The sequence below is a fragment of the Carettochelys insculpta genome, chromosome 3, assembly GCF_033958435.1.
Source record: "Carettochelys insculpta isolate YL-2023 chromosome 3, ASM3395843v1, whole genome shotgun sequence".
Classification (NCBI taxonomy): Eukaryota; Metazoa; Chordata; order Testudines; family Carettochelyidae; genus Carettochelys; species Carettochelys insculpta.
Genome location: NC_134139.1, coordinates 93,623,860 through 93,646,933, shown reverse-complemented (window position 1 = coordinate 93,646,933; position 23,074 = coordinate 93,623,860). Strand labels below are relative to the sequence as shown.

The 23,074-nt window shown below is 45.6% G+C and overlaps 1 protein-coding gene across 1 annotated transcript in view; it reads right to left on the bottom strand.

The window, feature by feature from the left end:
• The window catches only part of SYNE1 (spectrin repeat containing nuclear envelope protein 1), a 415,690-nt gene that overhangs the window by 170,274 nt on the left and 222,342 nt on the right, over nucleotides 1-23,074 (bottom strand). Inside the window, exons 87-89 of the mRNA XM_074990362.1 lie at nucleotides 22,064-22,203; nucleotides 16,816-17,010; nucleotides 15,242-15,382 (exon numbers count right to left, since the gene is read on the bottom strand). Coding sequence (XP_074846463.1) covers nucleotides 15,242-15,382; nucleotides 16,816-17,010; nucleotides 22,064-22,203 — 476 coding nt within the window. The remainder of the gene's footprint in view (nucleotides 1-15,241; nucleotides 15,383-16,815; nucleotides 17,011-22,063; nucleotides 22,204-23,074) is intronic.

The window sequence follows — 23,074 nt, the reverse complement described above, 5'->3', positions numbered from 1 at the left end:
AATGTGGTGGAATACAGATGTGGGGTGACAATGTACTGTGTGGGGTAATCTGACAGGGAGGGGACTTGGTCAGAGGTCTGTGGCGGGGAAAGCTGGATGACTAAGGGCTCACTGGGGGGCGTCTCCCTGGGACTCTGTATGGGGGATCCAGGAGAAAGTGGGTGGGATTTGTGTGTAGTGAACTTAGCAGGGGACTGTGGAGGCTGGGGCATGGGCTTTGAAGTGTGGTGGAGGTCTGGGTGCAGCTGTTTGGAGCTCAGTAGTGTGGAGGTCCAGAGGAAGAGGCTCCGGGGGGGTTGTTCAGGATCAAGAGAGTGGAGCTAGTTGGAGTGGAAGTTTGATGGTGTGTGTGGGTCATTAGGGGATGGTCCGTATGCAGGAGCATGGAGCTTGGCAGGGTGGGGTTTGGGTGAGTCTGGAAGTGAATCCCCCGCCCTCCCCCCTGCACGGCTGGGGACCAGTGAGGGAAGGGAACAGGAGTGTGTAGAACTTTCTGCAGTATGGGAAAGTTCTCTGGGATGGTTTTGCCGGGGCCCCAGGAGTGGCCTGTGTAGGGAGAAAGGAAGTAAATCCCATCCCCACCCTGCAGCCCAGCTGAAACTAGCAGCTGGAGCTCCAGGCATGGTAGGAGCCACTGGCCAGGGAGTCCTCAGCTCTGTCCCACCCCAGCTCTGGGTGTAACATGACAGAGAGAGGGAAAAACAGAGTCCTGCCCTGCCCCCCTCAGTAGTGTTTATATCTCAGTGATCCCAAAACCAGATCTGCACCCCTCTCTGTTGCCATAGCATGGCATATAAATCAATATTTTTTTAGGAAAATAGTAAAATCTGCTGGGAATATTAATTCTGTGCTAGCACAGTGGTGCAGAATTACCCCCAGGTGTACAGACGTGTGCTTCTAAAGCATTTTAGTAAACATGCTAGAAATGCAACATTGTTCAGATGTTTACAGAAAGTTATAATACAGGGCAGGAACATAGCTGAGCCAAAGTCACTTCAAAATAACTGATGTCCTGACTTTGCTACCATATAATACTGTACTCCATAAATAGTCATTGTATCTTCTCTCCTATCAGGAAGCTGAGATCTGCCCAGCTAAGAGAGGCCTCCATTACTATAACCTCTATCTTTTAATACACTTAGCCTCACAGAACCCTGGGGTGTAGGAAGTATAATCCCTGTTTTACATGAGGAACAAGATTATGGGGAGATGTGCCCCACTCTACCCACGAAGCCTGCAATAAAATGCTGACTTGAACTCAGGTCTCTTAAGTCCTCAACCAGTGTTCTATCCACTGGACTAAACAGTCTTGATGGCTTTTTTTTACAGAGGCTTCTTAAATCCTGCGTTCCAGATTAAAGACTGGCTGTTAACAAATAAGGAAAGCTGGTGAGAAAAAACTGAACTGAACCAGTTCTCTTTCTTCTTTTCACTAAATTGTGTGTATTCCCAGTGTGGCAGTTGCTGTTATCAGCTCTCAGTAGTGACACAGAGGTTGAAAGGAAGGAGAGAAAGATTCAAGTAAATTAATCTAGGCATGTTTTTTTCCTTAATGTACTTTGGTGTGTTTTATATATATAAATTCTTTTCCTGCACCTCCTTTTTTCTCCGTGGAAACTGCAAATGCAAACAACAGTTTTTAAACTTCATAATGTTTCCTAAGGTTACCATATTTGACCTTTCAAAAGAGAGGGCACCCGTGAGAGAGGGTGTACCTGTATCAGCATCTATCAACTCATGTTGTATTAACGTGTTATATAACAGACCAAAACAACGTGAGTTGGTAGGTACACTTCCTGTCAAGGGTGTCCTCTTTTTTGAATGGTCGAATATGATAACCCTATGTTTCCTCTGTTTAAGGGAAGAGGGCATGTTCTCGTTTCATAAGTATCTGAGGACAGTTCCTGCTGTTGTCTAGATTTTATGCAAGGTAGGAGAAGTCCTGGATAGGGGAAGATTTGGACAGGGAGAAATGTGAACTGTGGCCCACTACTGAGGCTTGAAGATTAGCTGAGGCCAGAATGGTGAGTATTAACATTTCGGCTTTTGTAGTTCAAACACCACCCTGCTATATCAAAAAAGTAGGACTAACTGAAAAAGAAATCTTTGGGTAAAGAAGAAGCTTGCGAAATGTTTAGCCATACGGGCTTTCTGTAACTGCTTTCTCATTCATGACTGCAGTACCTGGTAACATGCTGATACGTGTTCTGTGTTCATATCAGACATACGAACAAAAGTCTAATTCCAGTAAGTTACACTCATCCCTCGCTATATGAGCACAACTGGTTCCCAACTTTCTGCTCATAGGCAGACAGTCGTAAGAGGGACACTAAATTCCTATTAAATTACATGTAAGTCTCTGGTTAGTTCCTAAGGGCTCCTAACTTGCGGAAGGAGTGGCAGCAGGTGGCGCTGCTTTTGAAAGGTAAGTGAACCTTGGGTTCGGGAGAGTCAAAACCTGGGGGCAGTTTGAGGCTGTGAGTGGGAAGGATGGTTAAAATCTGATGGTGGGTTGGGTCTGGGCGGGGTGGTGCGGTTCAGGCTGCCACGGTTTGGGGCCCTGGGGCCGGTGGGGGGGAGGGAGGGTCAGGCTGTGGGACCACAGGGGTACAGATGGCAGGGGGTTCAGGCTGTGGGGCTGGTAAGGGGGTGTGGCTGCCACAGTTTGGGGCCATGGGGCCAGCAGTGGGGGGTCAGGCTGCGAGGCCGCAGGGGATACAGGCGGGGGAGGGGCTGAGGCTGTGGGGCCAGCAAGGGTGTCAGGCTGCAGGGGCAGGGGGTACAGGCGGCAGGGGTTTCAGGTTGTGGGGCTGGTAAGGGGGTCTGGCTACCATGGTTGGGAGCTACAGGGCTGCAGTGGGGATCAAGATACGGGACCGTGAGGGGTATGGGCAGCAGGGGGTCTGGGTGCTGAAGTTTGGGGCCACAGGGCCCGTGGGGAGCTCAGGCTGCAGCGGGTTGGGGCTGAGGGGCTGGTGGGGGGGGGTCAGACTACCAGGGTTGGAGCCACAGGGAGAGGGGTAAGGCTCATATTAGTGCGGGGGGCAGTTCACTCGTTGAGTGAACTAAGGGAGGTATATGTGTCCCTTGTTTAAGCAAGTACTCGTAAATAAAGTACTCGTTTAAGGAGGGATGAGTGTAGTCTTTATGAATTACAGAGAAATTATCAGGATATATTCCCATGAAGTGTGCACTGCCTTGAGTCCAATGCTGAGTATCATCTCCCTCCCCTTTGCTTCAGCGCGAGCTGAGCACTCACTCAGCACTTCACAGAACTGGAAAGAAACTATTTGCTAATTTCCTTAGACTTCAAAACAATCTGCATTAAACAATTGCTATCTATTGCAGAAACACTGTACATCGCAAGAACTTTTAAAATCCTTTGGGTGTTTCATAAATTATGCTTATACTCATATTTAATATTTTTAGCATTGTTCTTTCATTCTGATCTCTTTAGAGCAGACTTAGCAGCTGCTGTTTTTAGTGAACAACCAATATTTTTTAAAAAATATATGTGTCAATTTACCACAATGCTACCTTTTGGGACATCTTTTTAGTATTTATAAGCTTCTGTTTTGGTCTATTATTAGTAGTAGCTTGGCATTTCCATTGTTAGGCTCATAATATGTGATATTCAGAACAGCCAAAAGGCAGAGGAGAAGTCATGTAAACAGATACATCTAGATAACCGGCTGTGGATGCAAACCTCGCACTATCACACCATGGGAGGAGACTGATAATCACATGTCTAATGCTCATTCAGTTGAGGTGGAGACAGTAGGAACTAAATTATGTAAACTTTAGTAGACATTTCAAGCAAAGAAACAGCAGGAAACTTCTTCAAAACAGACTATTTTGTCTACCTTCCAGCTGCTTATATACTTTTCCCTTTAAGTACGATTTGGACTATAAAAGGTAGGTAACCAAGAAAAGAAAGGTTACTCACCGTAGTAACAGTGGTTCTTCGAGATGTGTCCCCGTGGGTGCTCCACAATAGGTGTCGGGCTTGCCTGGCGCCGCAGATCGGATCTTCCAAGCAGTTTCTGCCAGACCGCGCATGCGCCGGTGCGCACCGCTCCCTTGCACGCTCCTGGCCACGTGTGCGATCCGGTCCCTGCCAGTTCCTTGACCAACCACCTCGGATGCTCCTGCAAAACACTAAACAGAGATCCGAAGCGGGGAGGATGGGCGGGTAGTGGAGCACCCACGGGGACACATCTCGAAGAACCACCGTTACTACGGTGAGTAACCTGTCTTTCTTCTTTGAGTGTCCCCGTGGGTGCTCCACAATAGGTGACTACCCAGCAGTAACCCAAGATAGGAGGTGGGTAATCAGATTATGTGCAGCTTGTCCCCGAGAGGACCGCTGCAGAGAGACGGGTATCCTCTTGGAATACCCTGCTGAAGGGCGTAATGTTTGGCGAAGGTGTCATAGGATGACCAGGTCGCCGCTCTGCAAATGTCTTTTAGCGCAACGCCCTTGAAAAAGGCTGTTGATGCCACCACTGCCCTAGTGGAATGAGCCCTGGGAGTGGCCAGTAAAGGAGTCTTTTTGAGCTCGTAGCACATTTTTATGCAGGATACGATGTGCTTCGAGATTCTCTGCGAAGAGAGACCTTCTCCTTTCGATTTGGGAGCGAGAGAGACTAGGAGTCTATCCGTTTTCTGGAAGGACTTGGTCCTGCCTATATAGAAGGCTAGCGCCCTCCTCACGTCCAGGAGGTGTAGGCGCACCTCTTTGTTAGAGTTATGAGGCTTTGGATAAAATGAGGGTAAAACAATAGGTTCGTTAATGTGAAACTCAGAAGAAATTTTGGGAACAAAGGCTGGATGCAGCCGTATGGTTACCGCCTCCTTGGAAAAAACAGTGCAGGGTGGTGTTGCCATAACTGCCGCAAGCTCGCTCACCCTGCGAGCTGACGTGATTGCGAGAAGAAAGGTCGTCTTTATCGTAAGGAGGCGGAGGGAATCCGTGGCCAAGGGCTCGAACGGTGGTCCCGTTAGCACATTAAGCACCAGGTCCAAGTTCCACGAAGGTGGAAGCAGTTTCCGAGGGGGGTATAGGTTTACCAACCCTTTGAGGAACCTGGTAACCATGGGATGGGCGAACACCGTGTGCCCTTCCTCTTCGTGTCTGAACGCTGAAATGGCGGCAAGGTGGACCTTTAACGAGGATAGTGAGAGTCCTCCTCTCTTGATGTCCAGTAAATACTCTAATATCACAGGTATAGGCACCGAAAGCGGGGCTAGCCGTTTGGTAGAACACCATGCCGTGAAGCGAGTCCATTTCTGCTCGTAGGTCTTCCTGGTGGAAGTCCTCCTGCTACTTCTAGGACTTGCTGCGCTTCCTCCGTACATGTGCTCTCTAGGGAGCTGAGCCATGGATTAACCACGTTTGTAGTCGCAGGCCTTGTGGGTGCGGATGCACTATGGACCCCTGGGCTTGCGTGAGCAGATCCGGCGCCACCGGAAGGGGCATCGGTGGACGGTCCGACATGCGCAGGAGTAGGGGGAACCATTGCTGTCGATCCCACGTTGGGACTATCAGGATCATTCGGGCTCCTTCCCTCCTGGCTTTCTGCAAGACTTTGTGGATCAGCACTGTGGGAGGAAAAGCGTAAAGCAGGGGGCCCCTCCACGAGATCGTGAACGTGTCCCCCAGGGACCCCCGTCCCAGTCTTGCCCTGGAGCAGAATCGTGGGCACTTCTTGTTGTGTTGAGTGGCAAACAGGTCTATCTGGGGAAAACCCCATGCGTGGAAAATCGGTCGTAGCAGATCGGGACGGATCGGCCACTCGTGTGTGAGTGCAAAATGCCTGCTCAGCTGGTCTGCCTTCACATTGTGAGCGCCTGGTAAGTACGAGGCTTTCAAGATTATATTGTTAGCGATGCACCAGTTCCATAACCGGACTGCTTCCGCACATAAGGCACGGGACCGAGCTCCTCCTTGCCGATTTATATAAAACATGGTGGAGGTATTGTCTGTACTGATCCCGACAACTTTGCCTTGTATATGGTCTCGACAGTGTCTGCAGGCGTTGAACACTGCTCTGAGCTCCAGTATATTTATGTGCAGTGACTGCTCCGTGGAGGACCACAGCCCTTGAGTCACCTCTTCGCCCATGTGTGCTCCCTACCCTATGAGGGAGGCATCTGTAGTAAGAAAAACCGATATTTGTGGTTGGTGGAAGGGTACCCCTGTCAGCAAGTTCTTGGGGTTTACCCACCAATGCAGGGATTTGCGCACCTCTGCTGTGGGCGACACCACCCTGTGAACGGTGTGTGCTGCCGGTTTGTATACGCTCGCCAGCCAGTGCTGCATGCTGCGCATGTGTAACCTGGCGTTCTGTACTACGAACGTCGCCACTGCCATGTGGCCCAGCAGCTGTAAGCATGTCAGGACTGGCACCGTAGGGCTGAAGGTGATGACCTGCACGAGGGAGCCGATGGCCCGAAAGCGAGTCTCTGGTAGATACACTCTCGCTGTAATAGAATTTATGCGTGCCCTATGAACTCTATGTCCTGTGTGGGGTCTATCTTTGATTTTGCCAGATTGATAACCAGGCCAAGCGAAGAGAACGTGCCTGCTGTGACGCGTATCATGCGTAGTACCTCCTCCTTCGAGGCCCCTTTGAGTAGGCAGTCGTCCAGATATGGGAATATAAATACCCCCTGTCTGTGCAGGTAGGCTGACACCACGGCCAAGGTCTTGGTGAAGACTCTGGGGGCCGAGGAAAGGCCAAACGGTAGGACCTTGTATTGAAAATGTTCTTTGCCTACCATGAACTGGAGGAATCGCCGGTGAGCCGGATGGATAGTTATGTGAAAATACGTGTCTTGTAAATCGAGGGCTGCGAACCAATCTCCATCATCCAGTGCCGTAAGGATGGAGGCGATTGTGATCATCCGAAAGCGTTGCTTGCGCAGGTACCGGTTGAGGCCTCGAAGATCTAAGATGGGCCTCCACCCTCCTGTCTTTTTCTCCGTGAGGAAGTACCTCGAGTAGAACCCTTTTCCTTGCAGTTGCTCCGGCACTCTTTCCACTGCCCCTATGAGCATGAGATGGTCTACCTCCTGCTTGAGCCTCGCTACGTGGGAGGCCTCCTGGAGGTGGGGCCTGGGTGGAGGTCGTGGCGGTGGGAGCGACTGGAAGGAGATGGCGTACCCTGTGGCTATGATCTCCAGCACCCATTTGTCTGTGGTGATCCTTTGCCACTGGTTGTAGAATGCTCGGAGGCGATGGTGGAATAGCCGCTTCGGATGACCTTGTGCGATGGTAGTGATGGCGCAGCCCTGGATCTGTGTGTCAAACTTGTGGCCTTTGGCCCTGCCCCGAGGACACACGGCTCTGTTGGGAACGTCTCCTGGGAGTTCTGTACTGCTGGTGCTGTTGATGTCGCCCTTGCTCGTAACCCCTGTGGTACTGGGGACGCTGTTGCTGGTACTGGTACTGTCTTTGTTGAGGGTAGTACTTTTTCTTTCTGTATGGAGGGGTGTAAATCCCCAGGGTCCTAAGTGTGGCTCTTGAATCTTTACTGGAATGAAGGACCGAGTCAGTTGATTCAGCAAACAGCTTCCGTGAGTCGAAGGGAAGATCGACTATCTTTGCCTGCAGATCCCTCGGTATACCTGAAGTCTGGAGCCAGGACTCCCTTCGCATCACCACTGCCATAGCTGTGGAACGTGCTGCTGTGTCCGCAACATCCAGGGCGATCTGAACTCCCGTCCTCGAGGCCGCGTAGCCTTCTTGCACGATGGCCTTGAGCACCGGTTTCTTGTCCTCTGGAAGCGAGTCCATGAGGGAGGTTAACCTAGTGTAGTTGTCGAAATTATGGTTCGCTAAATGCGCTGCGTAATTTGCCATTCGCAACAGTAGAGTGGAGGAGGAGTAGACCTTTCTGCCGAACAGCTCTAGCTTCTTGGCATCTTTGTCTGTTCCCCCTGTCTTGAATTGAGATGTCTTTGATCTTTGTTGCGATGACTCCACCACCAAGGAATTTGGTTGTGGGTGGCTGAACAGGAACTCCATGCCCTTCGCCGGCACGAAGTATTTCTTATCCGCTCTCTTGTGGACAGGCGGAATAGTTGCAGGGGTCTGCCATATCATAGTGGCGGACTCCAAGATTGCTTCATCAAGCGGTATTGCTATTTTGGAGGAGGCCGGAGGTCTCAGATTTTTGAGGAGCTTATGGTGTTTCTCTTGCACCTCTGCTGTCTGGATGCCTTACGTGAAGGCCACCCTCTTAAACAGCTCTTGAAACTGTTTGAGATCGTCCGGAGGATGGACGTCCCCCGGGGCCGTAGCCTCGTCCGGGGAGGAGAGCGAGGAACCACTAGGGTACGCCTCTCTGGACCCTTACGGTTCCTGTTGGTGATGGTACATCCTCTGGCTGGAAGCTTGCCAGGGAAAATCTCGGGGTTCCATAACCAGTTCCCCCTGAGATACTTGAGTCTCTGTCCCCGTTCGCAATTGCCCTCGGGGATACGGGACCGTCTGTGGGGATCTTTCCCTGGTAGATTGCCGGTGGTGTCTATGCCCCGCGTGATAGGGGCGACCATGGCAGTATAGACACTGTTCTTGGGAAGGTGACCTAGACCGCTCCCTTGGTGCATACCCTCTGCGTCTGGGGGAGCGAGATCGTCGAGAGATCTGGGACACTGGAGAGAGCGATTTGTGATAGTATTCCAGCGGCTCAAACCCCAGGAAGGGTGAAGGTGGTCCCAGCCAGGGCGAGGCTGGTTGTAAAAATGGAGCCGGGGGCTCCGGGTAGGCTAGGGGGGACCCCTGCCTTCTGGTTGGAGTCTGCATCATAAGCGGAGGGCTGAGAGAAAGCAACTCTGCAGCCCTGTCTGGAGAGGGGCTGTGGTGCCTCGTTTTGTGTGCAGCCTTTCCCCTCCCTTGAGGAGGTAACTCCGCCCCCTGACATGTAGGGGATCTCAGCCCCGTCCACACCGTGCTCGGCACGCTCATGGGCGGTGCCCTCCGGTGCCTGCAGGCTCTGCACCGCCGGTTCCCTGGGGGTCGGTGCTGCTGCTTGCGGTGCCGCCGGTACCGGCGCTTGTTTAGCCGCCGCCCTGCCTGGATCGGGGCGGGGCGGCTGTTTGATTATCGGAGGCTGAGCCACCTCCACGTGGCTCTCCGTGCTGCCGCCGATCAGCTGTTGCTGCAGCTGGGGGCTGCGTGCTCCTCCCGTCCCGCTCGCTGTTGCTGCCGGTAGGGATCGGGCTGGGGAGGCTTTCCTCCGTTTTTGCGCTGATGGGGTGAGGGAGGCGGCTTTCCTTTTATGGGCCCCGGAGGGTCCCTCCTGCTGCGGCCGCTCCGGCATGTCTGGCTGGAGGGCCTTGTCGAAGAGCAGCATTTTAAGCCGCATCTCCCTGTCCTTCCTTGCTCTGGCTGTTAATTTTGCACAGAAGGAGCATTTCTGCATGACATGGGACTCCCCCAGGCACCTTATGCAGAGACTGTGCCCATCAGACGCTGGCATTGCCTCTCGGCAGGACTCACATTTCTTAAATCCTGAAGAGGACATTGTTGGTGAGTCTTTCAGTTGTTAATGGGTACTTAGCACCTTCTCTGTGTTGTTTTTCCCCCTCTCCGATGGCCTGCCACGGCAGGAGGGCTAATGGCCCTAGGCTCCTGGCCTCCAGTGTTCCGCTTGTTACTAGGACTGGACTGAATGCCGTCCCGCTTGTTTCTTTTTTTTTTTTGAAAATAACAACTGGCTAACTTAACAGTAGCCTAAGAACTTGAAAACTTGAAAGAAAAAACAGTTAAAACCATTGAATATGCTAACTTGGCCGTAGCCTAGTCGGATTCCGTCTGCAGCCGACGGCGGTTAAGAGGAACTGTCGGGGACCGGATCGCGCACGTGGCCAGGAGCGTGCAAGGGAGCGGCGCACACCGGCGCATGCGCAGTCCAGCAGAAACTGCTTGGAAGATCCGATCTGCGGCGCCGGGCAAGCCCGACACCTATTTTGGAGCACCCACGGGGACACTCGAAGAACAACCCCAAGTTACGTTTCATGTAAGATGACAGAGGTACCAGCCCTTTGACTATGGGAGTTGGATCCTGATCCAAGATTTTGGTCACCAATCTTGAAAGGAAAGGTGTGGTGGGGATTTTATCTAGAGCCAAGTCTAACTTGTTAATTTTTTGTTAATAAGGCTATGTTTACACTGCGGTATACTGAACTAGTAACTCTGCATGTAGGAAATGCATTTTGAAATACCAGGTGTGCTATTTCAGCACCCTTTACCCCTTGCTGTGGGGAATGCAAGGGCTGCCTCAAAATAGTGCTGTATTTCAAAATTTGGCACTGTGTAGACAGCACCAAATCCCAAAATAGCCTGTTTCAAAATTGACTCAAAACAGGATACACAATTTGCAATTATTTTGCGTTAAGGTCAGTTTGGACATAGCCTTAAAGTTTTACCTTTATTTCTCTTGTAACCATTTCTGACTTTAACCCTTCTACTCATTTAACATTCAAATATTCTAAAATAAATTTATTTTAATTTTAATCTCAAGCAGTCCAGTGCCATGTTTAAACTGAAATGCCAATAAAAAATATCAAACTCATGAATATTGATTTTTCAAAGAGCAACAAGTCTTATTGTTCCTCTGATTGTTCCAGGAAGGGCTGAACATTTCAGAACACTTTTTGGGAAAATTCAGGGCCAGAGAGACAGAAAGTCCTTAGCACTTGTTAACCAAGTTTGGTAGAGACCCCTGGAAGTCTGTGGTATTGAAGGCAGGATGCAAAGCATTGGACCAAGGATGCCTAGTACACAGACATAAAGTGTACCTTTTTTTTAAGCAGAGCTGGAAACAAATGCATTATTTCTTCTCTACGAAACATCCTTTGTGTGCAAGGGAAGGAGGAATTATTTTGTATTCAATAGTATAAGATGGCTATTAAATTTTTTAGGACTTTGAAAATTGGAGAAGTGGGAAGGTACCAAGAAGTTTCCTATCCTACATTTCCATTTGGTACCAGCCACAATTCTACAGTATTCCCTCCAAATGTCTTGGGCACTAGCTATCCCTAAACGAAACTGGCTGACTGACCCAGGGAGTGTACACTATATCAATCTAAATGGCAACTTAGCTGGCCAACTCCCTCTGTGCTGGTTGTTATGGAAACATCATGCCTCTCCTGACATTCAAAACTTCCTGGTGTAGGAATAAGGTACCCTGTGTTCAATGATTCCATGAAAGTGCACCAGCTCCATACTCTCCACAGTGAGGGGCAGTAATTAACTGCTAACAACTAGGATGGCAGCTCGATAGCTCAGTGGCTTGAGCATTGGCCTACTAAACACAGGGTTATGAGCTCAAACCTTGAGAAGGCCATTTAGGGATCTGGGGCAAATGGGGGGAGGGAACAGGGAAGATGGTGCTTGGCCCTGCCAAGAGGTCAGGGAACTGGACTTGATGACCTCCCAAGGTCCTTTCCAGCTCTATGAGAAGTGTGTGCACCTCTAGGTGGTAGCTGCAGATCTGTGGTTTCTCAAACTTTTGGATATGATGGACCAGGCTAGCTGCCTTCCTAAACTTTGCCAGGGAAACCTCAGTGAACAGTGCCAGTCCTTAGACTGGTCGCTGAGAAACACTGCCCTAGATGACTGCTGCAACTCTGACCCATACTGTTCCATTTAAAATGATTCCATCTTTAAATGGAAAAAGTCTTAATGCTTGCTTCTTTAAGATGAACTAGAAAATATCTGTCTCTCATCAAGCTATTGCTTAAATTTTATTTACTCAACTATGAAACACAGCAGATACATATAGGTGAGAGACCGGAATACTGATGCAATATACTAATTTTATCATTAAATTTTCCTACGGCTTTTAGCAGAGCTCATGATATATTTATAATTACTTTCATACATATGATGTGTGGAGAAATAAAAAAGTACTTTATATACATATTTAAACATATTATTTAAATACTTAAGCTAACCAAAGGAATTTTGAGAGGCTTTGACTTTAGATCCCAAGGACATGCAAATGCCAAGAAAGATAAACATGCCTTTCTGGCTAAGAAGATTTTATTGCCCTAAGAATGTTTATACACATTCAGAAAAAAAAGCATGTGTACTTAGAAATATTTTATACTTTTTAATTTCTTAAATGCTAAATGCAAAACACTTCTGTGAAATGCACATGTTAGTAAATGTAAAAACTTCTAATATTATTTCTATAAAAATACTAACAAATCCCTGTACTACCCCGCATTAAGAGCAAGTGCTCCACAACTCATCCCAGTTATATCTACATGCAAGCTTCCACAGAGTGGTAAGAAAAACAGACTATTCCACAAGAAACTAATTCAAGGAAAAGCTCCCCAAGACTAAAACATGCATGGTGAGAGAAAGTCACAACCAAGGGATTAAATTTAAACTTTTTTATGATTTTGTTGGAATATGAAATTGCTGTTGCAATGTAAAATACTAATGGTTCCCCCCATTAATCACTGCATGGTTAGAGCCGTATTCCTGGAGCAGAAATAGGGGCTAACCCTTGGTAAACTGAAAAGTAGTTGAATTTAATTGGATTTAAGATGTTTAATATTTGTAATTGGCCTGTCTCTTTTTCCTTCTATAACCAGAATTAATACTTCTGATTATTTCCCTTGTCCTTTATTATGGTGTCCTCTGAGATACACTGAAGCTCTAAGAGTAACAGGGAGAGCCACATCCCAGAATTGGCAGTAAGAGAATAGTTAGAGTTGGCTACAATTTCCTGTTTCCTCAGGATTAAATATTTATAGTAGCTTTTAAAAGAAAAAGGAATAGTGTCCAACAATTACAATTACTCCTTTACCCCACCAAGTGTTGCTGTGAGAGATTTACGCCTTGTTTACATGGTCTATAAAGAGGTGGAAATTCTAGTACACACTAGCATGTTGCACACTGACGGATCTCCAAGGTCCTGCTGACAAGCCTTGAAAGTTGCCTCACATGCATAAATGTAGTCACAATTCAAACAACATTCCTTTAACATGCCCTAGGGAACTTTTAGTGCACATCAGCGGAGTGTGTAATCTTGATCTGTGTGGACTAGAATTAATGCCCCCTACTGTGGACTAAACCACTCTGTAGACAAACTCTTAGAACTATTCTGTAAAAGCCTTCCTTTCTTTTATGATTATATTCACTACCATTTCCTGAAGTTCCTCATAGCACATTATTCTGATTTAAAAATCTTTACTTTTGCTCCCTGTAAAGGTTTGCACTGACTGTAAATATCTTTACTTACATGTAAGAGCTGGAATAGCTGCACATTGGCATATTTAGCTTATCTTCTTTCCTTGTACATTCCCAGACATTTGTTATGATCTGAATTAGCAAGGTTATTTAGAGCTTGTTTAGGTTATAATCACATGTGAATAGGAACTTACGGATTTTGTAAGTAACCCACTTGATTGTGGAACTTTCTTCCTTTTACTGCTTAACTCTCACTTTGTTTCAAAATTTATGCCCAGAATGAAGAAACCTATATGCTGATGCTTTTATCTAACTCAAAATCAACTAATAATATCGCTTTCGAAAGGCAGTGACATCTTGTGAAAACAACAGCATAAATGAATTTCCTGCCTACTTAAATTAGGTTCTACAACTTTTATTCTTCTTACTCCAATTCTAGAGGTAACAGAAGTTTTCACTGGATTTTTCTCATTCTTCGAGCTGTCTGATCTGATAACCTGGTTTTCATTTTTATAAGAAATGCTAATGAGCTGATATTGAATTGCACAGTGTTCTTTACCAACCAAGCTACTATCTGTCTTCATAGATATTTCAATATTTGTTTCATTAACATGGCCTCCGATTAGAGTCTTCTCACGAACAGTGGAACTTTCCTTTCCATTTCAGGCAAGTTTACTGAGAACTGCACTATTCTACAATGTAATAATTACTTTAGAAAACTCCTTCATCCCTTTGTTTGACTTTCTTCCTTCATATGGCTTGTCCCTGATAATTGCTTTATTTTTTATGTTATGTAGGAAGCTTAGAAGAGTTTTCGCTAATACCATAACTATACTTTAAAATATAAAATATCATGCTTGTATTTCTTCAGTACTGAACTTAAAAATAAGATATAGCCAAGGAGAGCCTCATTTCTTCAGTTATTCAATGCTAGAAATACTTAACCATAAAAGCAATAAAGAAAAAAAAGCTATTTTTAAATGAAGAAGAGAAATCAGATGTTAAAGTCAAAGAAATTGAGACGACTCACATACACTGCATACATAAAAACAACCAGTCGTGTTGCACTTTAAAGACTAACAAAATAATTTATTAGGCGATGAGCTTTCATGGAACAGACCCACTTCATCAGATCATAGCCTTACCAGAACAGACTCAATATATAAAGCACAGAGGTTCAAAACTTATTATCAAGGTTGGCAAATCAGAAGAGCAGAGGGATGTGGGAGAGTGGAGGGTGTGGGGTGAAAAAGTTAAGAGTTAGATAAAACATGCATATATGTACATGATACTCAAAGTACAAACACTACGCAGACTACCAGTGAAAACAACTGTGGTGTACACAAGGTCACACAATTACCAGAAACCTCATTTCTGCTTTCAGTTTAGATATGCTGACCCAGTGATTTCAGGGGCTTTGTACTGTTAACACTGAAAACAGAATTTAGCACAAAGTGTAGAATGAATGTAACAAGTCATAAAAACGTAAGAACATAAATCCAACAAAATTATATCACAGTTGATAACCTGAGCCAATGGAAAACACTGAACTATGGCACCACTTGGACAATGACACAAGGCAGACAGACACACACACACTGTAATGTTTTATCACAAAGTAAATACTGTGTTCTCTCAGGATGCAGGATACAATCACGTATACAATTTCGAAAATAAAACCATGTTATAAATTATATGGAGCCACCAGTGAGTTAGGGACACTGCGTAATACTCAAAATTTGTTTTAAAATAGCCAAATTATTGTGTTTTTGTCAAGGACAAAGGGTGCCAAATTGATATGCTTTAAGCCTCTTGCACAGCATTTGTAACTGTTCTTCATTCAGAACCCAGGTTCCAATTATGCTTGATAACAATTCTGAGTTCAGGGGATGGGACCGTGATGTTGTGTGCCCAACATTTAAAGAAAATCACCTCAATATTTTAGAAGTAGGAACCAACCACAAAGTACACAGAATGGGACCATGCACCTTTCCAGAGATCACAATTGAATGAATGCCAAGAGGCAGGTACCTGGTTAACAGAAGCATCTGTATTAGCCACAGGTGAAGGAGAGCAACAGGCAGGTGGAGAAGAAATCTCACTGTTGGTTCCCTCCTCCCCAGACTCCTCAGTGACAGGAGAGAGTAGTGTGTGACAGCGACCAGCAGTCATCTGTCACAGAAATGCAACCCCAAAGGACAGGAAGAAGATCAGTCAACCACCTCAGTAAGTGTTTTCATTAGTTGTAGACCAAACCAAGAAAATTAACACAATGTTGGAATTACTGAGACAATTTAAGGACCACTGCTTCCTCCAAGCCCCTTTGAGTTGCTATATTAACAGCTCAGGAAGGCAACACATAAGCAGTGATATTTTCTGCTGGTACCATGTTACTGAGATGTTAGCCATCTACTACCTGTAGGGAATTTTACAAGTTCCTACAGATGACACATCAAAAATAAGTTTGAGGGTAACACACAAAGCATTAGGAGAAGTTACTGAAAGCCACGGAGTAATGCTGCAGATAGTCAGAATGAATGCCCTCAATACCTTTACTTTCAGGCCTAGTTAAATGATGAAAGGCTGAATGTTGCAGAGCAGAATTGAATGCAGATTTAAAAATAACCCAATTTACTACAGTAGTAACATCTCAGTTTTGCTTTTTAATATGGGGGGACAAATATTGAAGTGCCTGCTCCAATTTTACTCAATCTTTACTCACACAGAATTCCCAATGACATCAGTGGTGGGGGGTTACGTTTGGACAGCCTTGCAAATCTGAGGATATCCGCTTTATATCTGTGGGTATGAGCATCCATGGATGACAGTGTGGATATCTGTGACTCATTTTTGCAGACATGGATGCAGCTGTGGATACAAATTTTGTATCCGTGCAGCGCTCCGTACTTTTGACTATGGACTGAGCAAAATAAAGTAAGAACTTCAGCATGTATGTAGAATTATAGAATACTAGAACTGGAAGGAACCTCGAGGACTCATTGAGTCCTGTCCCCTGCCCTCATGGCAGGATCAAGCACTATCTAGACTATCCTTGACAAGTGTTTTGTCTAACCTGCACTGAAAAATCTCCATTGATCACATTTATTCAGCCTTTACATATGGACACAGTAGCTAGGATATTGTCATAATGTTGTCAATTTTTAATAAATTTTGTTGCAGTAAAGTTTTTTTTCCAAAAAATCTGGGGTATAAAAATATGCTGTGGAATACATTTGATTCTGCCCCTCCCCCTTTTGCAATCCAATTCAATGCTTTTTTTCAGTGTCTGTTGTACTGTACTGAGAAAACAATCCTGCGCACATATTGAAAAGTAAGAGTGAGCTTTAAATATTTTTTTTTCCTTTTAACAGACTGGATTTCTGTTATCCTCATAAACAATTTCATTCCTTATCATTTGGCTTAGCTGATGTGACACAAATATACCAACGGGAAGTTGTAGTTCGTTCTACAACTGCAACACCCTAAAACATGTCAGTAAAACAAAGCACTCAGTGTGCATTGTGGCAATTGGCTGCATGATAGCATTTGAACAGCACAAAAGAGACAGCCCTAAAGAACAGTAATGACACTAATTCAGTTCTTACCATAACAACAGAGGGATGAGCTGAGTGTGTTGGAAGGAGCTCTGAGTCCAGCTCCTCCATTCCTTCTGAAAGCCCTTCCACTTCTGTCACTGTCAACAGCATAGTGGCATGCTTGGCTTTCATTGTTAGCATCTTGCACTTGGAATTCAAAGAGGCTATTTGCTCCTCGTATCCTTTTATCTTCTGTGCCAGCTCCTGAGGAAATATATATATTTTTTAATTCTATGGGCCAGATGCTGAATATAAAGGCTGCAAAACTAACTAATAGTGTTTCAGCTTCCGTTAAGTAGGCAGGCTACCCCTTTGAGGTCAGCCAATGAAAATCACAGCTCTGTGTCTCAAGCCCCGACATCAGCAACAGCACAAGCTGAAAGGCAGGATGTTGACTGTGGAAGAGAATAAGTAAGGCAGCATCTCACAGAACAGCTAAACCACAAAAGAGCAAGCTATGCAGTGAAACCGGAAAAGGTCTGTGAAAGCCACATGTATGTGACACTGAGAGAGGGGGAGAATATGTCACACTTTTATACAATTCCTAATCTGCAGCAAATTCTGTACACTTTCTCTTACACCATATAAAGGGGAAGCTCTCTCTCTTTTCCTCCTATTACTAAAACAAGATGAAAATCTCCAGATGGTGCATACCATGGAAATGAGGTCATGTGATGACTGCAACTGTAAAAAAATGCAATACTCAGCTCTCAGCTGTCCGAACACAATGAACAGCAGAAACAGATAAACATAGTGGTTTAAGAAGGCAACTATATGCTAGATCAGTCCTATTTATAACACACACGTTTTTGCGTTGTGGGTGGAGTGGATATATTTTTTCTTCTATGTGTAATTTCACAGGTATTTTACCTTAATTATTTTTGTTTTACTTATGCCTGATGTGCAGTAGTCTGTGTGAAATCGATACAGTTCCCAGCATTGCTAAAACACATTCATACTGTCATGGCAGTGACAGCAAACAGATACACAACTGAATGGACCAACAGACTGAATGATCCTTTCAGACACAGGATGGGTCCTGTCCAACAGAGGCATATCTAATGTGCTCAGCTCACCATTTTCAGAGCACTACATTCATATTAAAATAATAAAAAAGATCAATGGGGGAAGCTCAGGCTTCTGCTAGAGATATTGTTTCTATCACCATGGAGACGGGCTACTTTAGTCAGGCAAAGTAGACAGCTGTCTGGGTGGCAGATTCTGTCCTGTGCAGCAGGGCCAGTCAAGCCAAACCTGAATGGTGCTGGGACCCTACATAACAGATCATAACAGTACTCAAATTTGGTCCCTTCAGTGCCTCCCCCCAAAAGGGACAGGCAGCTGTGCCAAACCTGAGCAAGTGATGCTGCAAGCTGGAGCTGATCCATTCTCTACACTAATCACCAAACCACCAGAAGACTCTGCACCCACCAAAAAATCTCTTGATATTTCCCTCTCCCACTTTCCCCAGTTAAGACCCTTTGTTCTAGGGATGGGGTGGGGGTGGCACTCTGTAGGATCACCCAGGGCAATAGTTTCTTGAGGCCCCTCTGTCTGGAAACTGTCACACAGCAGTCTATTAATTTACAAAGTGAAAACTATGTGTGTAGAGTTATTGCTGTTACATCACCACTGTGCTTATTCTTTCAAATCCCTATTTGTATTTTACTTTCACATTTGTTTAGATATTTTCTTATGCTGTCTCCCAAATAAAAAAGACAGGAGAAATGTCACTTTATATACAAATAAAGTTATGTCATGAGTATTTTCAATAAAAGTCATGGACAGATCGGGGCAATAAACAAAAGTTCATGGCCTGTGACTCTCCATGACTTTTGCTAAATATACCTGAGTAAATCTTAGGTGCCCTGGGGGCCTCTGGGGCACTGCAGGTGCTAGGGACGGAGGGGACAGCCTGAGGACCCATCCCTGCTCTAGACTGTTGCTCCAGGGCAGAGCCCAGGACCTTTGCTGTTCCAGCAGCTCCTACAGGCAGGTGCTTCGGGCTACCTGAGCAGCCACTAATATGTCTGGCTCCCAAGCTGTCACAATTGCACAGGTGGTGCTAAGGTCATCTGCACTGGCCATGGCAGAAGTCACAGAGGTCCTGGAAAGTCATGTAATCCATGACCTCCATGAAAGACTTGCTGCCTTATTTATAAAGCATGTGAGCTTGTGCCTTTAGTATTTCAGAACTTTTAAATGCTGCGGAAATCTATTCTCTTTACTTCCGGTACTACCTGGAAGATCCTTTTTTCCAGCAGTACTTGCTCTGTGCACATGAGTAACAATTAAATATTGAACATCTGCTGCAAAGCCTAACAAGCAAAACACTCACTAATTAACATATATTGAGAAAATGAAGTCATGGAGGCTTCACGGCAGCTTGGCTTTTGACGCTGCAGGTTATGTAAACTTTTATGAAACTAATTACTCAAGATCTCACAGGAAAATTTCCAGATTGGTGAGCTACAGAATTATAAACAGATACATCCTAGTACTTAGAGTGAGCACCTTTCCAACATGAACTGTGTGTTCTCCCCCAAAACTTCCTAGTCCCCAGCTTACTAACAGGTTGTATTCCAAAAGTTTGTTTGATAGCTGGTGGTTTGGAACTCTGAACACATTTTCCCATAGATCCAATCATATAAATGGCAGTTAGGTTCCCAGACTAGGCCACAAAAACCTATTTAACCCACTACATGTCTGAAATACTGTGTATTTGCAATGAAAATTGTAGAAATAGTTTTTTTTTTATTTAACCTTGATTGCTGGTGCGTGGGGAAAGGCAGGTTTAATTAGAGGAGGGTACAGAGGTAGGTGGAGATTTTAAAGGAGACTTGTTGGCATCCCCTGGCCACTGCCACTAACTTTCTGCCCCAGCACTTCATATCAGCTCCTTAATTCACCTCCTCCCCAGCCATCTCCTCCATCCAGTGGGTAATATGCCAGCTCCTGCAGTCAACCCACCCTGGGCACTTCTGCCCCCCGCCCCCGTGGGCTCAGCACCGGCCATGCCGCTCCTCCACAGGTTGCATGCACCCCCACTCACCAGAAAGCAGTGAACTGAGGGCGGAGGCCTTCAGAGGAGCAGGGGGCAGCTGTGCAGCCAGCAGCTGGAGAGAAACGACAGCTCCCCCTTCAAAGTGCTGCTGGCTGTGGGACCACTCTCTGCTCCTCTGGATTCCTCCTGCCAGCACTTGCACCGCCTATTGCCACCAGTGCCTCTTGCCTCCTCCCCTAAGGCAGAAGCGAGCTAGTGTAGAAAAGTCCCTATAGGAGTAAATATACACTCAGCTTGTACCGAGTACACATAGAAGTATCCAATTTCTTGGTGGTCATCTTTTTGTGGGACCTCAGTTTTTCACTCAATAGCCATGTCTACACGTGCACGCTACTTCGAAGTAGCGGCACTAACTTCGAAATAGCGCCTGTCACGGCTACATGCGTCGGGCGCTATTTCGAAGTTAACTTCAACGTTAGGCGGCGAGACGTCAAAGTCGCTAACCCCATGAGGGGATAGGAATAGCGCCCTACTTCGACGTTCAACTGAGGGGTTGAGAGACGCTCTCTCTCCAGCCCCTGCGGGGGTCTATGGTCACTGTGGGCAGAAGCCCTTAGCCCAGGGCTTCTGGCTGCTGCTGCTGCAGCTGGGGATCCATGCTGCAGGCACAGGGTCTGCAACCAGTTGTCGGCTCTGTGGATCTTGTGTTGTTTAGTGCAACTGTGTCTGGGAGGGGCCCTCTAAGGGAGCGGCTTGCTGTTGAGTCTGCCCTGTGACCCTGTCTGCAGCTGTGCCTGGCACCCTTATTTTGATGTGTGCTACTTTGGTGTGTAGACGTTCCCTCGCAGCGCCTATTTCGATGTGGTGCCGCGCAACGTTGAAGTTGAATATCGACGTTGCCAGCCCTGGAGGACGTGTAGACGTTATTCATCGAAATAGCCTATTTCGATGTTGCTACATCGAAATAAGCTACTTCGATGTAGGCTTCACATGTAGACGTAGCCAATATGTCACAATGTAAATCAAAGTTATTTTTATGGGTGTGATACAACAAATTACATACTGTACCTGCCTCTATGACACAAACACACAAATCTGATTTTTCAGTAGAGCAACTGCTTACATCAAAACATCATGATACTTACAGTACAAATACCTTGCAATAAAGTTGTATCATCACACCACAATGTAACATGCTAGCACGGTGAATGTCTTTTCTCAGGCATAGCACTCAGATGATGTCTACACTACAGTGATCTGTCAACAGAAGCTTCTTTCAGAAGACACCTTCCAACAAAACTTCTGTTGACATATCGTGGCCAGACTGCCAAGTGGATTGAAAGAACAATCCAGTCTGAGGACAGCAAGTGGCCAGACTGCCTGGCTGCTCTCTTGATAGATGGTCAACTGGAAGCACAGCAGACAGGACTGTGTCCCGAAAGCCCTATCTGTTGACAGAGGCCCCCGGAACATCCAGACTGGCTGCCGTTGACAGCGGGAATGTGGAAGCTCTGCCAGTTTTGTCAACAAAACTCTCAAGTATAGACATAGCCTCAGTGATGAGAAAGAACTGAGAACTTCAGGACTGGGCTTAAGATCACCATGGTTGTGTCTACACTAGCCAAAAACTTCGAAATGGCCATGATCATAGGAATAAGGGGACTTTGAAGTAGTTGTGGTCCTTTCGAAAAGGAGCACCATCTGGATGAGCCGTGCGGCTGTGAGCCACGTCAATTTCGAAGTGCCGCGGCTGCCCGCATGCTGATGAGGCGCTGAATATGTATTTCAGCGCTTCATTAGTAAACTTCAAAATGGCCATTTGTATGGCAATTTCAAAGTTTTTGGCCAGTGTGAACGTAGCCCATGTAACAATTATCTTCCAGTTCATATTCAGCACTCTGTTACTGCACAATACAAAGAGTTCCTACTGAACTATTTGGAATTTTCACATTTGAAATGGCTGCATTAATGGGCCCCGTGTGTTTCAGCCTTTGGTAGCTCCTTAATGCTTTAATAGGTTACCATGCGCTCAAGACTTTAGGAAACCTACTTGCTAAAGATAAGAATATGTGGATCTGTAGTGTTAACAGGAATTTGCTGTGTGCAAGTACGTGAGGTATACATCTTCCTGCTAAGCTAGCCTTTGCAGACCTCTAAAAACCGCTCTGTGACCTCAAGAGAACTTAAGCTGACCAAGAGATCTCTCAAACTAATTAACTCAGAGCCTGGACAGTTGCATCTCTGCTTCATTACCTCATGGCGTGAAATCTGGGCCTGCAGCTCCTGGATGTTAGTGGTTGCAATAGGTTTGTCTTGGATCTCACGGTGGGCACCCTCTATCATTTGTTGTAAATGTTTCATCTCTTGCTCATATTGTTCATACTGTACCACTGCTTCCTAGAGAGAAAAGATCCAGTAAATGTACCCGTAAAAATAGAATATTGATGGTATTCATTCATTTACATTACCCCCTACCAGCCAGTTATCTGGAAAACAGGATATGAATGGAAAGGGTACTTTACAGCTGACAAGAATAAAATCTTATGCTTACACACTTCAAAACTAGTTATACTCAGAAACATGACCGAAATATGTCATTTGAAGGCTCCATATTCCTTTTTTAAAATACTTTCATATCAGATTCTCTTATTTTAAAACTCACGTATTTTTAAATATGTACACCACAGCAAACCCACAAATTTGGGATCTGAAGATAAACTTCCTTCTTTCCTGTCTGCATTAGACTTTAGCTGATAGGCTGGCTCATAATAACGATATCTTCTATCATGTGTATTGTGCATTATATCTGAAGTTAGAAAGGCTAAGTCAATACAGCTAACACTAGTAAGAGTTTGATTTTGTCTGCAAAAGTAGATACCATTACTTATATAGAGTCAACATGCCAAATGAGAATGGACCACATAATCACACTTTATAAGTTTCTTAGTTAACAGGAGAGTTGGTAGTCTAGGGGAAGAATCAGAACTGCTTGCTCAATTCCCAGGGGTGTCACTATGTTGCTATCTGATTTGGACTGTTACTTAACATCTTTGGGTTTCAGTTCAACAATCAATAAAACTGTTATGGTCCTATTTTCCTAGCCCCCAAGGCCACTATGCGAATTAAATGTTTGTAATGAACACAAACCCCTTTGGCATCATAAAACATTAAGTTTATTATGTATATTGCATTTTTCCCCAGTTTTATTCACAGTCAAAGCTAATTTAACGTGAAAACATGAACTTCACTCAGTAAGACTTACTG